Below are 13,990 nucleotides of genomic sequence, written 5' to 3' on the forward strand. Positions count from 1 at the left end.
AAAAAGGCCCTCCCACCCATGCCTAGCTGAGGCAAATTTATGTTTTAATTCTACTTTTTTGTAAATTAATGGGAGTCAGCGCTGTGGCAGTTTGCGTTTCTTCAGCTGCATACATGTCATGTGACTATGTCCAAAAGAACAAAGTGTACAGACATCTGAGCACTATTGGATTCTTGTGTTAACAATTATCTAACAATAACAACTCACACTGATAGTAACCAGTGTGGAAAAAGGTCTTGACCTTTAACAGCCAGTTTGTCTAGCTGCAGCACATATCCACATGTACACACAGATGCATGCAGATCTAGCTGGTAAATTGTGTAGAGATGCAGATTATGAAGCTCACCGCAGGTTTTATTTATCTGCTATCAATTGTCTCAAGATGTGTTTAGTGCTTAGAATTAAAGCAAAGGAAAATAATTGGCACAATAAATGCAGGCATAAGTAGGAATAACTTTCACATTAGTGTTATCTGTATGTAATTACATCAAGAGTTAATTTACTTTTTGTTGGAGACTCATTTTTAATGTGCTGTAACTATGTTTCTTTACATTGCCTTTACATTGATTTTCAAATCATTTTGAAACAAGCTTTCTTAACACTTCAAGGATAAGCCTTGACTTAATGGAGAGAGAGAAAAAAAATAAATGTAAATGTATCTAAAAAAACATTGCAGTGGTAAAATCTTAAAGGAGCCGTCTGTAAGAAATTGCCAAAACTGGTACTGCAGTCACTTTCAAAATATTGTTGAGCGGCGTGTACCCTCCCCCTCCTCCCCCCGACCAGAGGTTGCCAGGTAGGCTGCAGAATGCAGCAGGAACGTAGGCTGCCATGGCTGCGATAATTAGAGCCGAGCTGGCAACCCGGATGCCGAAACAATACTGACTTGGTGATTGGGAGATAGGTGGAGGGTGGAGCTTCAGAAACAATACTGACTTGGTGATTGGGAGATAGGTGGAGGGTGGAGCTTCAGAAACAATACTGACTTGGTGATTGGGAGATAGGTGGAGGGTGGAGCTTCAGAAACAATACTGACTTGGTGATTGGGAGATAGGTGGAGGGTGGAGCTTCAGAAACAATACTGACTTGGTGATTGGGAGATAGGTGGAGGGTGGAGCTTCAGAAACAATACTGACTTGGTGATTGGGAGATAGGTGGAGGGTGGAGCTTCAGAAACAATACTGACTTGGTGATTGGGAGATAGGTGGAGGGTGGAGCTTCAGAAACAATACTGACTTGGTGATTGGGAGATAGGTGGAGGGTGGAGCTTCAGAAACAATACTGACTTGGTGATTGGGAGATAGGTGGAGGGTGGAGCTTCAGGCCAAAACAAAAAATGACAACATAAACATCAGTTGAGGGCTGCAACTCCTCTTTTTAAACTGGAATATCCTGGCTTGAGTGCTGTTGTCAGTGACATAAGTATTTGAAATGAACATGATTTTTAAATGTCTGTTGACATATCGGGGTCATTTTATGATTCGTTTTATTATTGCTCTTACATACAGCTCCTTTAACATAAAAACAAAGTCTTTGGCACTTGTGGCCTAGCTTCAGTTGAAATTGGCCAAAATTGTGTCACATAACAGAAAAATGTCCCCAAATATCAGAAAATCTAATGCAGTAAAACTTAGAGTTAGACTTAGACATTGAGAAACCCTCTTTTCCTCGTTCCTTTCTTTTAGCCACTGGTGATTAATCACATTTTGAAGATAAATATCCTTTTCATTCTGTTTTCTTTCAGCAGGATTGAATATTCTGATAAACTCTACATGACAGATTAATGTAAAATATTTTGAAAAAAAAGAAGAAATTGGGTACATGAACATGCCTCAATATCTGAATCTTGCATTTGTGGTCACAGTTCACTTCAGCATTTCTTAATGCATCCTTAATTCATTCATTCAATTATTAGATTCACTGTCTTTGCACCAGCTCAGTGTTGACAGCTACATCCCTCATACTGAGGTGAAGACAACAGATGTGAGAACAAGCTTTAAACTTAAAAACTCAAGGATCATCTTGTCTGATAATCTTTTGTATGAACTGTTGTGCAACATATTTAACAATAGCAGCACTTGCTCAGCACAGTTAAAACGAGTCTGACTGCTTGAAAGAACCTTTACATTAATGTTGTTTTAATACGGTCGGCTTTGGCTTAGTTCAAACTGATGACGTGGCATAAACTGTGCTCTGTGACAGTAACTGGGAGCACGGCCTCATCTCCATTACAAAAAAGAAGGGAAACATCTTTTTGGATGAGTGTGGTGCTGGACACGAGTTCAGAGCAGTAAAATTGGAAGCACAAAAAAATGACACTTTTAGTTGTCACCACAGAGCTGTCATATTGCAAGTGGGAGAGGAACACATTACAAAATAGGTTTTCGACACTAACTGTATTGCAAAACTAAACAAGGCAGACAATCATATCATTAAACAATAGCATGTTTGTTCTTCAAGTTTGCCATTTCTCCACGTCGTAAAAAAGTGAACCATGACCTCAAACAGAATAATCTAAATACATAAAAAAATTAATTCAGATCAAAAATGTTTGTAAATACTTACTAATACTGTTAATAACAGTAAGGGAAGACAGATACAACAGGTACCATTCACTGTTGTGGCACAGTGGATGTATTTAATGGTTTGGACATACAAAAATAAACCACAGCAAAGCAATGCACATACCGTACAAATAAACACCTGAAAATATATCTTGCAGAGTTTGATCTTAATGAGTGTCATTTCTTAAATGACATAAAAACATTGTCTCTCTGAAGGAGACCACACTAAACCGTGCTGGAAAAGTCCTGACTGAAATATGCCCCAAAACATGGATGATATGAAGGTGTGGATGAGGCTGCTTTTAGGGTAAAACAAATCCACATTGGAAATGGGAAAGGATAAAGGTCAACAAATGTTTGACAATGTAGATTCTAATATGCTCATAATATTTGTGAAGTCTCCCAAATACACACACAACCAAAATAAATAAAAAAAAGTAAAAATAAAATAGAGGGTCACAACTTGATGAAATATTAAAAAGCAAAACTCTCAAGAATTTTACATGTATAAAAAAGATACAAACATTAATAAATTACATCACGGACACATAAACACTTCACAAGGTGCCAGTAAAATAATTTTGAAATCCTCCTGGATACTGTCGAACGAGAGGCTGGTCATAAAAAATGTATGTTCCTTTTATTATTTTCCCCCACACGTTTTTCCTCAAAGTTCTTCTCATGTTCAAGACATAACCACAATACAATAAACGTTGTATATGTAAGGCCATATGAAAGCAAAATGAATATTTTCTTCAGTTGTTTTCAAGGCAGCACCTTCCAAACTAATGAAAATAAAAGAATCTCTGCTTTCACACACACACACACACACGCACGCACGCACGCACGCACGCACGCACGCACGCACGCACGCACGCACGCACGCACGCACGCACGCACGTATGCGTGTGTGTGTGTGTGTGTGTGTGTGTGTGTGTGTGTGTAAATAAAGACTGGTACAAAATGCTGGCTACAAAACCTAAGCTATGTACAAGCTACATTCTACATACTGAACCTTGTGAAGCCTGAAGACGCAGCTGACTCTAGATTGGCTGACGGTGCTACCAGTGAAAGCAAAAGAAGAGAGAAAGTATCCTCATTGAACTGCAGACCCCACATGGATGAGGCTTATCATTAGCTTAATGCCACATCCTGTCGTCAGGCCTTTGTTGTGTTATCCTACATTTGAATTCTAAACATGTCCACACATTTCTTCATGACTGATTTGTTTTGTGCTTTCCAGTTGTTCTTCATTTTCTATCCAATGACAAGATCAACATCTGTGCTGTTAGTGCTCTGTGTTAAGTATTCGCATAAAGAAATAAATGCTTGAGTTGATGCTAATCAAAACTTTATTTTTGAATATGCCTAGAATCCTGGCTGGGAAGGATGGGAGGACATTTCCATCTCATCTTAGTGTGACAATGATAAGCTGCATCCACTGCAGAGTCAACCCCCCTGATTGGGAACCAAATGCACATGCAACTCAATACATGAGTTGGATACTTTAAAGAAACTTGGAATGACTGCAATGTACTTCTATTTAATGTTTTAGCAACCCCTGATTTACTGACATCTGTAGGAAAATGAAACATGTTCTCTTAAAAAATATTCATAATAGGTTCTGTACAATTTAACATCTGAACGTTATAAAGTATTAGTAGAGGCAAAAACCTATTTGAGTGATGTTCTTCTTAGAAATTGAAAAAATGCATGATTTTATTCTTCTCCCATTCTGTGTCAGTTTTTTTTTTCAACTGTTGGCTTTTTTCAGTGAGCAGGGTGTGAGTTTTGGACAGACCTAGCTCATGAATTCCAAGTCTTTCAACAGTCTGCTGAATACTACAGGAGAAGCTTTCCATTTCGATGGATCTTTAAAATCTTTCCAAGTCTCTGTTTGGCTGTTGCCATGCCTTTCTTTAACCGCTTAGCTGTGGAAAGAATGAGAAAAAACACAAAGTAAGTTGGGATACCAAATTAACCCCCCCACCCCCTTTAAGCTGCAAAAATACATACTGTATAACTGCCTTATAATTTGCCTTATGAAATTATTATTCATACTGTCACTACTGTGCTACAGGTAAGTTTTCACATGATTAAACAATATATTTTATCATTTAATTGAAATGGATTGACCAAAGGTCAATACTTGATTGTATAGACTAAGGATTATTTACATGATTATCCAACACTTTCTGTTCACAAGAGTACATACACCTGTTTCTTTCCTCCAATATCAATGCACATTACCAAGCAGCAACTGCCAACCCAAACTGTCATTTGTAAATTATCATTTGCTGTGGTAAGTTTAGTAGATTATACCAAAACAACCTTGCTAAATATCCTAACGTTTGGTCCAGAGCTGGGACAAAGGTACTAGAAGAACTGACTAAATTCTTGAGGGTAAGGAAAATGTGCGAGTTTTGCTTAAAAAATAAATAAATAAATAAAAAAGAAGAAAAATTTGGGATTTAGTTGCCAAACAAGAACAAAATTGCCTTCATGACTAGCAAAAGATGAGTTTTTTTGTGTTTTACCTTTAGTGTCTGCTGACCCCACACGCTCTCCCTTTGCCGTGCTGTTGCTGTTGGTGTTGGTGAAGTTGGTGCTGTTGCTGGGAGAAGACATAGACGGCCGCCGCTGGCTCAGGAAGACTCCCGGGGCCATGGGCGTGGGCCCCCCGGGGGACTTGACTGCTCCAGAGCTGAACTCCTGGTCCGTCTGGCTACCGTCCTGGGAGTCCAGATTGTGCTCTGGAGAACTAGTGTCCAGAGAAACTTTTGGGATCTCTTCATTTACAACTGCCTTCTTTTTGGTGCTTCTCTTCTTCTTCTTGGTTTTCTGCTGCTCCTCCTATAGAAAAATATATTTTTCCTTTAGTGATACTTATTGGGATAGAATGATCTGTGCTGATGAACTAACATACCTGATGAGAAAGCTTTGCTGCAGCTGCAGCTAGACCTGTTTCTATGGAGGCCACACGGGCTCCGTCTCTCGCTGGGCGCTCCTGTCGAGGGATTGAAGGTCCTACCCGTGCTGCAATCACATGCATTATAGGGTTAGGAACATCTTTAATTTATAAAACATCTAGAAGTCTAGAGAATTGATCTACCTGTGGGGCTGTATGGAGTGTCATCACTACTTTTCCTCTTTTTTGATCTTGATTTGAAAACAGGATTATCCTCCTCAGACTCCAATGACGGGTAAACTGAAACCAAGACATAACAGATGTCATCCAACGAAGCTTCTTAATGACGTATGTAAAACACAGAATGTTAAGCAAGTGTACTTTGTCTGTTTTCTGAAAGGGAAAATATTTCCAGTGCAGAACAGCTGTGATGCATCTGTTAATGCCTGCCCCTCTCTACCGCCTCACAGCTAGACTTAAATATCTGATCATTATATAATCAACAGAAAAAATGGCCTGTTTACAAAAGCACTGGCTCTCTCACTGACTCGCCCTGGTGAGTATGAGTCGGTGAGAGAATCTACATCCCAGCCTGAAGTGTACAAAGCAACTCATTAGACACTAATTAGGAATTCAAAACAAATACGTAAAATAGCTGTTCACAGCTTGTACTAATAGCTTATGAACAAGTTGGGCACGTTCAAACATATGTATTTGGAAGAGGTTCACAAAGACGATTAATTCAAGAGGGAAAAGGACACAGCAAATAAGAACAACAAATAAGCTCCTGTCATCTACAACTAATGACTAACTAACATAGCACGGAGACAGCAGTTCCAGTCACGAATGACCTTTTTATGGCCTCAGATTAGTGTCCATACTGGTTTTACTGGAACTCAGATAAGGGATTAGTGTCCATACTGGTTCTACTGGACCTCAGATAAGGGACTAGTGTCCATACTGGTTCTACTGGACCTCAGATAAGGGATTAGTGTCCATACTGGTTCTACTGGACCTCAGATAAGGGATTAGTGTCCATACTGGTTCTACTGGACCTCAGATAAGGGACTAGTGTCCATACTGGTTCTACTGGACCTCAGATAAGGGATTATGGCCCTTTTGCACTAGTCTCGCTTCACCTCGGTTCTACCCGCCACGGCCCCGTCTTGCGTTTTTGCACTAGCTGGTAACGGGTAGAGCCGCTCCAAGCCGATACATTTTTCTGTAACCATTCTGGTGAGGTTCTATCAGGGCTGAGCAGGGACTATTTCTGACGTCACCACCCTCCGCGCCAGTGATTGGTCGGGGGGCGGGGCCGTCACCACCCTCCACGCCTCTGATTGGTCGGGGGGCGGGGCCGTCAGACGTTTGAATCAGGAAGCGGGAGTCAGCGCGAGGCAACTCACGGCTTGCGCCGATTTTATTATAAAGCGCAAAACGTCTGTTTGGTGATCCAACTCTGAGGTGCAGATCTTCATAAACCTGGTGGCTGAGGAGAGAATTAAAAAAGGGATGTAGACGGGCTGTTTTTCTCTCAGCCGCTCGCGGCTCCAGCTGATTTCTCATCTGCGCCGACACAAACAAAGGTGTTGCGCAATCGAGTACGTCACAGCAGCTTCACCCCAACCCCCCCACTTCTCCCCTGGCTGTGCAAAAACACACGGGTGGAGCCGCGTCGAGCCAAGCCGGGCTGACGCGAGACTAGTGGAAAAGTGGCATTAGTGTCCATACTGGTTCTACTGGGCCTCAGTGCTGCTTTTGACACTGTACTGTAGATCAGCATTTTCCTGCACAGGTTAGAGCATGTTGTTGGGATTAAAGGGACAGCTCTACGTTGGTTTAAATCATATCTATCTGACAGGTTCCAGTTTGTTCATGTACATGAGGTTTCTTCAGAACAGTCAAGGGTCTGTTATGGTGTTCCGCAGGGTTCAGTGCTAGGGCCAATCTTGTTCAGTTTATACATGCAGCCATTGAGAAGTATATTCCAGAATCACGGCATACACTTTCATTGTTATGCTGATGATACGCAGCTCTACTTGTCTATGAAGCCGGATGAAACAGAACCGTTAGTTAAACTTCAGGCATGTCTTAGGGACATCAAGGACTGGATGTCCAGAAATTTCTTGCTTCTAAATTCAGATAAAACAGAGGTTATCATTCTTGGTCCAGAGCAACTTAGCAAGGAATTAGATGGTGTTGCGATGGCTTCCAGTGCAACTGTGAGAAATCTTGGTGTTATTTTCGATCAGGATTTGTCGTTTAAACCATATGTTAATCAGGTTTGTAAAATAGCGTTTTTCCATCTCCGTAATATTGCAAAAATTAGGAAAATCCTCTCGCAGAGTGATGCAGAAAAACTAGTTCATGCGTTTGTATATTCTAGACTAGATTACTGTAATGTTTTATTAGCAGGATGTCCAAGTAATTTGCTGAATAGGCTCCAGCTGATCCAAAATGCAGCAGCACGAGTACTGACAGGAATCAGCAGGAGAGACCACGTCTCTCCAGTGTTGGCGTCGCTCCATTGGTTACCCGTAAAATTCAGAATCCAATTTAAAATTGCGTATAAAGCCCAAAACCGCTTAGCTCCGCAGTATTTACAAGACCCGATAGTGCCTTATGTTCCTGGCAGAGCTCTCCATCCCAGAGTCAGGTTTATTCGTAGTTCCTATAGTATCCAGATGTAGATTTGGAGGGCGGGCGTTCTGCTATCAGGCACCATTACTGTGGAACCAACTTCCAATCTGGGTTAAGGAGGCTGACACCACCTCCACCTTTAAAACTAAACTTAAAACCTTTCTGTTTAGTAAAGCCTATAGTTAGTGTTTAGTAAACCTCTAGCTGGTGTTGGTAAATCTCTAGGTAGTGTAAACTCTAGTGTGTTAGAGTCAGTAGTAGGGGTGTAACGATACACTAATCTCACAATACGGTACAATACAAGATATTGAGGTCACGATAACGATACAATACGATATTATAGCAGTATTTTTTTAACAACCGTGAATGAGGAACATATGACTGGAAAAAATTGTCTTTTATTTGAAAGACACAAAATACAAAACAATGCTGTGCGTTTGCCCTATTGTTACAGTTTGTAATTCTTTATAACTGTTTAAGTTTTAAAGAGAAAGCCAGGCCAACCATTTTCCACAAAGTGAACTAAAAGTAAATGTCAGGTTTGCATTATGATCTTCAGTTTCATACAAGTACAAATATTTTGCCACAAACTGAATAGTTTCTCTCATGTATGATTTGACTTTTTTCTTTTCCAGAAATTTAACAACTAACATTAAATAAATAAATAAAAGTAAATAAATACATACAATTTTACATCATAAAAAAGATTGATTCATGCTCACCTTATAAGTGTAAAAGGAGATTTATTTTTGCTAAGAAGGTTATTTTGGTAATTCAGGGTTCATTATTTTATAAATATATTCTTTATATTCTGTAAATCAGGGACTATAATGACACTAGTCAGTTTATCTGTAGTGATTAGTCTGTTTTAGATCGGCCGGATTGATACAGCACTAGGTGCTGTGTTGATGTTCTAAAATCCTACGCTGTTGAACGGACATTGAAGTACACTGGAACTCACGCAGAAGTTGTCCCGTGTTTATCCTACTCACGACCCGAAATAGGTTTAATTTAATAAGGTAAGGCTTAACTCTACACCAGACTACATAAGTAAAGGTTCAGACCTCAAAACGGGACCGCAAAACGGGATTAGTTTCTTCTGAGCGGAGTAAGATTTTGGTCCGCGGGTCGAGGCGTGGTCGGATGCGCCTTACTAGTCAACACAATAGATTAATATTAATAACCCAATATCGCGATACACTAGGGGTGGGCGGTACACCGGTGTCATAGTCATCACCGGTGTGAAACTGCGCCACGACATGGATTTTGCAATACCGTCAATACCGTAATAAATCAATTATAAAATAATAAGCCTAAATAAGGCATTAAAAACGTCGGTGATATGCAAGGTTTGCTGCCGTGTTGTGACAGCAAGAGGTGGAAACACAAGCAACCTGTTTCATCACTTAAAAAACACGCACGCCCGTGAATATGAAGAGGCAACCCGGGTCAAAACGAGCGCAAGTGGGACCAGCAGCTGGTCCCGCTGGGACCGCTGCTCCGCTCAGCACCAGCGGAGCAGCGGTCCCAAGACTACAGCTTTCACTGCAGACATCGTTTACTGCTGCTACACCTTACGACAAGAGTAGTAAGAAATGCAGGGCTTAAAGTATTCCGGCACCGTGCCGGATCTCCGGCGTAGGCCTACGGAGTTTTTTTTCTCGGCGTGCGAGTTTGACTGCTTTAAAAAAAAAAAAAAAGGTTTGAGAGAGAAAAAAAAGTTTGAGTCAACCGAGTTCGTCTACCAATGGAATGAGAGGAAAGCAGCTCTGGCTCTCAACCAAACTAACACTAGCCAATCAGAAGTAGAGCGGGGCGGGTCTTTGACAGCAGCGGAGCGCAGAGCGCTGTTTCAACCTGCCGGAATACGAATCACAGACTTCAAGATGGAGAAAAAATTAATGAATGTCGGTTTAAAAGAATCTTTTTGCCCAGAAGAAAAAAAGAGTGACAAAAAAATACCCATAACCATGTTCTTCTCTCGATAAAACACACCTGTACCGTGGGCTTTAGAAGAAAAAGACGCTACAGCGCGAGTCGGGATGCAGCGGCTCAGAAGAGCAGAGAAATACGTGCGAGGCGGTGCTGAACTCCGCAATTTGAAGCTTTGTATAATAATTATAAAAAAAAAAGGGTTGCTACTATGTGAATATCACTTATCACGGGTTCTTTTTGGAACGTAACCCTCTCGAAAAACAAGGGATTACTGTATATGAATACTCATGGCATAAACCTGTCAAGTTTTGTATTTAAAATTAAGGGAAATTTTCCACCACCCGCTGTCCAACCAGCCCAACCGAGGTCCAGTATTACATTTTAAGACAGGTTTACAAAATATTTAAAATATAATAAAAATAAATATTATATATATATATATATATATATATATATATATATATATATATATATATATATATATATATATATATATATATATATATATATATATATATATATGTGTGTGTGTAAGATCTTTAGGTTTTTTGCCAAATAAATGTGTTGAGAATGGATAATACTCTCCCATGTCTCTTTTTGATAAGGATACTACCATTTACTTATTATATTATAAAAAATATTAACCTTATTCACATAAAGGGACAGGACAGGCTACTCCTCCCAAAACGTACCAAAAATACAGTGATATTATACCGTCACCGTTCAAAAGATGAAAAATACTGTGATATTAATTTTAGGTCATATCGCCCACCCCTACGATACACTTTGTCACCTCCACGACACGTTTCGTGACGTTTTTGTATCGCGAAATTTCGTGGCACGATATATTGTTACACCCCTAGTCAGTAGTCATAGTTGCAGCTATAGAACAAGACTATAATAGTTAGTCTCAAACATAGCTTGGTGGTAGATATGCTGCTATAGGCTTATGCTGCAGGGGGCACCGACATGATCCACTGGGCGGTGCCTCTCACCCTTCTTCTCCTCTCCTCTTCCCTTCCTCTCTTCTCCATTTCCATTTTTATTTATTATAAATATCTCATAGCTATCTTTTTTTTTTCTTTTTAACAGCACCTGTTAGCAGGAATGTCAGTAAGGTATACTGTGTAATAAGCTAATTACAGTATATTCTCATTGGTCCATTTGCATTTACCAAATAGAATGTAAAGTGTGTATGCATACTTGCCTTTTACAACCTCCTCAACTAAGAAACAAAAAATAAACACTTGAGAGCTGAGTAACATATGTAATATAAGGAATTAAAATCAATATTGATATTTTTCACCCCCTATCATTTTCACATCAAATAATCAAACATATAGAAAATATGTCTGAAAAAAGAGAAAATAGAACTGTATTTCACAGATATTGATTTCCCAATAAGCGGCATTGAGTAGTTTACTGCTATAAATGTATATAATTTCAAGTGTGCATTGTCTCAAAACTTCTATAAGCATTAAAAACAAAACCCTAGAAAAATAAGCAAATAAAGAAAAAAATGATAAATCAATTTTTTCAAAATACATTTACAAAAAACATTTTTTTCAGATAAAAGTTAAATTAAAATAATAATGTTAACAATGCTAATAATAACAACAACAACAACAACAACAATAATTAAAGTTGCAAGCAGCGATTAACGGGCCCTCGCACCCTTGTGCACGTTCAGGCTGCAGTGGAAGCTTGTATGACTTGAATGTAGATTCTTCAGGTCTGGACATTTAGTGGATGACACCAGCCACGACTCTCTATATCAAACCATTCAAAAGTTATGGCAGAAAGTAGGGATTATAATATATCGACCAATCAGAAGAAGGGGTGGGGCTAATTCATGCCAATGAAGGTCAAGTACTCAATACCGAGTCCGATGACACCACCCAAGAGTCTTTATGTCAAACCATTCAAAAGTTATGGCAGAAAGTAGGAACTATCAAATATGGACCAATCAGATGAAGTGTGGGTGCGCTTTTTGGCATCTAGCGTCGCCACGGTAACGCCACGGAGAAAAGTAATGCGCGTCGTCGCAGGACCGAGATGCACATTTTGATGTATAACACACCGGGGTGCACGTTACGGTTCGGGCCGTATTAACTGCCATGGCATAAATTGCGGCAAAATTACACAATTAATTCAAAATGGCCGACTTCCTGTTCGGTTTCGGCTATGGCGCCAAGAGACTTTTCTTTAAGTTGTGCCATGATACAGGTGTGTACCGATTTTCGTGCATGTACGTCAAACCGTATTGTGGGGCTTGAGGCACAAAGTTTTCTAGGGGGCGCTGTTGAGCCATTTTGCCACGCCCATTAATGCAAACCATTAAATATCAAATTTTTCGTCAGGCCTGGCTTGCGTGCAAAATTTGGTGACTTTTGGAGCCCGTTTAGGGGGAAAAAAAGGCCCTCATTTCGTCATAAAAATTAAAACGAGAAGAAAAACATTTCCTACAGATACAATAGGGCCTTCGCACTGTCAATGCTTGGGCCCTAATAATAATAATAAAAACAGAGGTAAAAACCAAACAAATAAATAACAAGAGCCACTGACAGGCTCCAAATCAGGTTTTGGGGCCCCAAACCTAATGTGTAGCATTTTGGTGCTTTTTGGGCTGTAAGTTTCAGTAAAGTACTTTTTTCTATTTTATTTTCATAATGGAGGGAAACTTGGCAGATTGTCTGCAGCTACCACAACATTGAATATAGAGCACTGATTACATAACCATCAGCGGATTCCTTCTCTAGTAATACTAACGGATATGTTAGTGTTGAAAACAGCATACAATTTTTCTTTAGTGTCAAATTAATTCAGTGATGTTTGTCGGCACCTCTATCAAACATGAAAACAACGGTCGGTATGCAAAGGGAAGAGGCAATTTCTTATTGCTCACCGTAGTCGGAATCTTTGAAACATGCATCCATGTGATCTTGATCATCATCATAATCCATACTCTCAATACTGCTACTTTTCCTGGGTTGCTTAGGGAGACGTTTCGTTGGCCGCTTACTGTTGCTGCTTCCACCACCACTGGTTCCTTCACTGGTCTTCTTGCTGCCCTGCGAGCCGTATGAGTTGTTCTTCGACTGACTATTGTTTTTGGACTGGCTGTTGTTCCACGGCTGCTGCAAGCTCTCAGAAGATGACAGGTTGGCCATAGACAGCATGCCCTGAATGGCCTCCTGTGTGCTGGGAGACGCAGGCGGCTGACTGTAAGTATGTCAATAGGAAATACACAACAGCACAACCATTACACAGTAGTCAAGATGCTGACAGAGGTGAAGAAAAAGAAAGATATAGCTGTACATTTAAGAGGAAAGTCAAACTGCCAAATTTGAATGTCATGTATGGACATGTGATTACTTTAACAATCAGCCGGAAAAGTTACTTCATACAAGCTATTAGCTACCGAACTGAAACACCAAAATGATTATCAACCGTTGGTGAACTACAGCCACTTCATTCCCTTTGAAAAGCCTTAACAAATGTAACATTTCAGCAAGTTCTTTTTTCCTTACTTTCTCATTGCTCATTTGTAGCTTTCAATGTGGTGGAAATAGACCATCAACTGCTAAATGAAACAGCAAACAGCAAACGGCAAAGGGAACAGCCTGGAGCCACGAATGATTTGATAGATTAACATGGGATGAAACAAACACTAGCTTAACACAAACTGCTGACAGTTTTGTAAACTATTGGCCCAGACACTTTTTGATTTTCCAGCTCTGAGAAAATTTATGAAATTCAGCTTTTTTATTTAATTACGTCGTCACTGAGCAAGGCCTTTGTTTGTCAGTGACTAAGCCCATTAAAGAGACCTAAAATTAATTTACTGAGAAGAAAGGAGATCTCATGGGAGCCATTAAAACATTATTTTGTGCATGCTCTGCAGCTCAGGCATCTTTAGGATTAAAAGCTTCATTGCTTTTGA

The 13,990-nt window shown here is 39.9% G+C and overlaps 1 protein-coding gene across 2 annotated transcripts in view; it reads right to left on the reverse strand.

Moving 5' to 3' along the window:
* Positions 1–1,373: 1,373 nt before the first annotated feature.
* phf2 (PHD finger protein 2) overlaps positions 1,374–13,990 on the reverse strand; it is an 80,424-nt gene continuing 67,807 nt past the window's right edge. Inside the window, exons 18-22 of one of the 2 annotated variants that reach the window (XM_061728200.1) lie at positions 12,953–13,248; positions 5,677–5,772; positions 5,491–5,600; positions 5,102–5,417; positions 1,374–4,495 (exon numbers count right to left, since the gene is read on the reverse strand). In XM_061728200.1, coding sequence (XP_061584184.1) covers positions 4,407–4,495; positions 5,102–5,417; positions 5,491–5,600; positions 5,677–5,772; positions 12,953–13,248 — 907 coding nt within the window. In that variant the 3' untranslated portion in view covers positions 1,374–4,406. Of the gene's footprint in view, positions 4,496–5,101; positions 5,418–5,490; positions 5,601–5,676; positions 5,773–12,952; positions 13,270–13,990 lie in introns of both variants that reach the window. The other variant, XM_061728199.1, reaches the window with a different exon arrangement.

The sequence above is a fragment of the Cololabis saira genome, chromosome 8 (genome assembly GCF_033807715.1).
Source record: "Cololabis saira isolate AMF1-May2022 chromosome 8, fColSai1.1, whole genome shotgun sequence".
Lineage (NCBI taxonomy): Eukaryota > Metazoa > Chordata > Actinopteri > Beloniformes > Belonidae > Cololabis > Cololabis saira.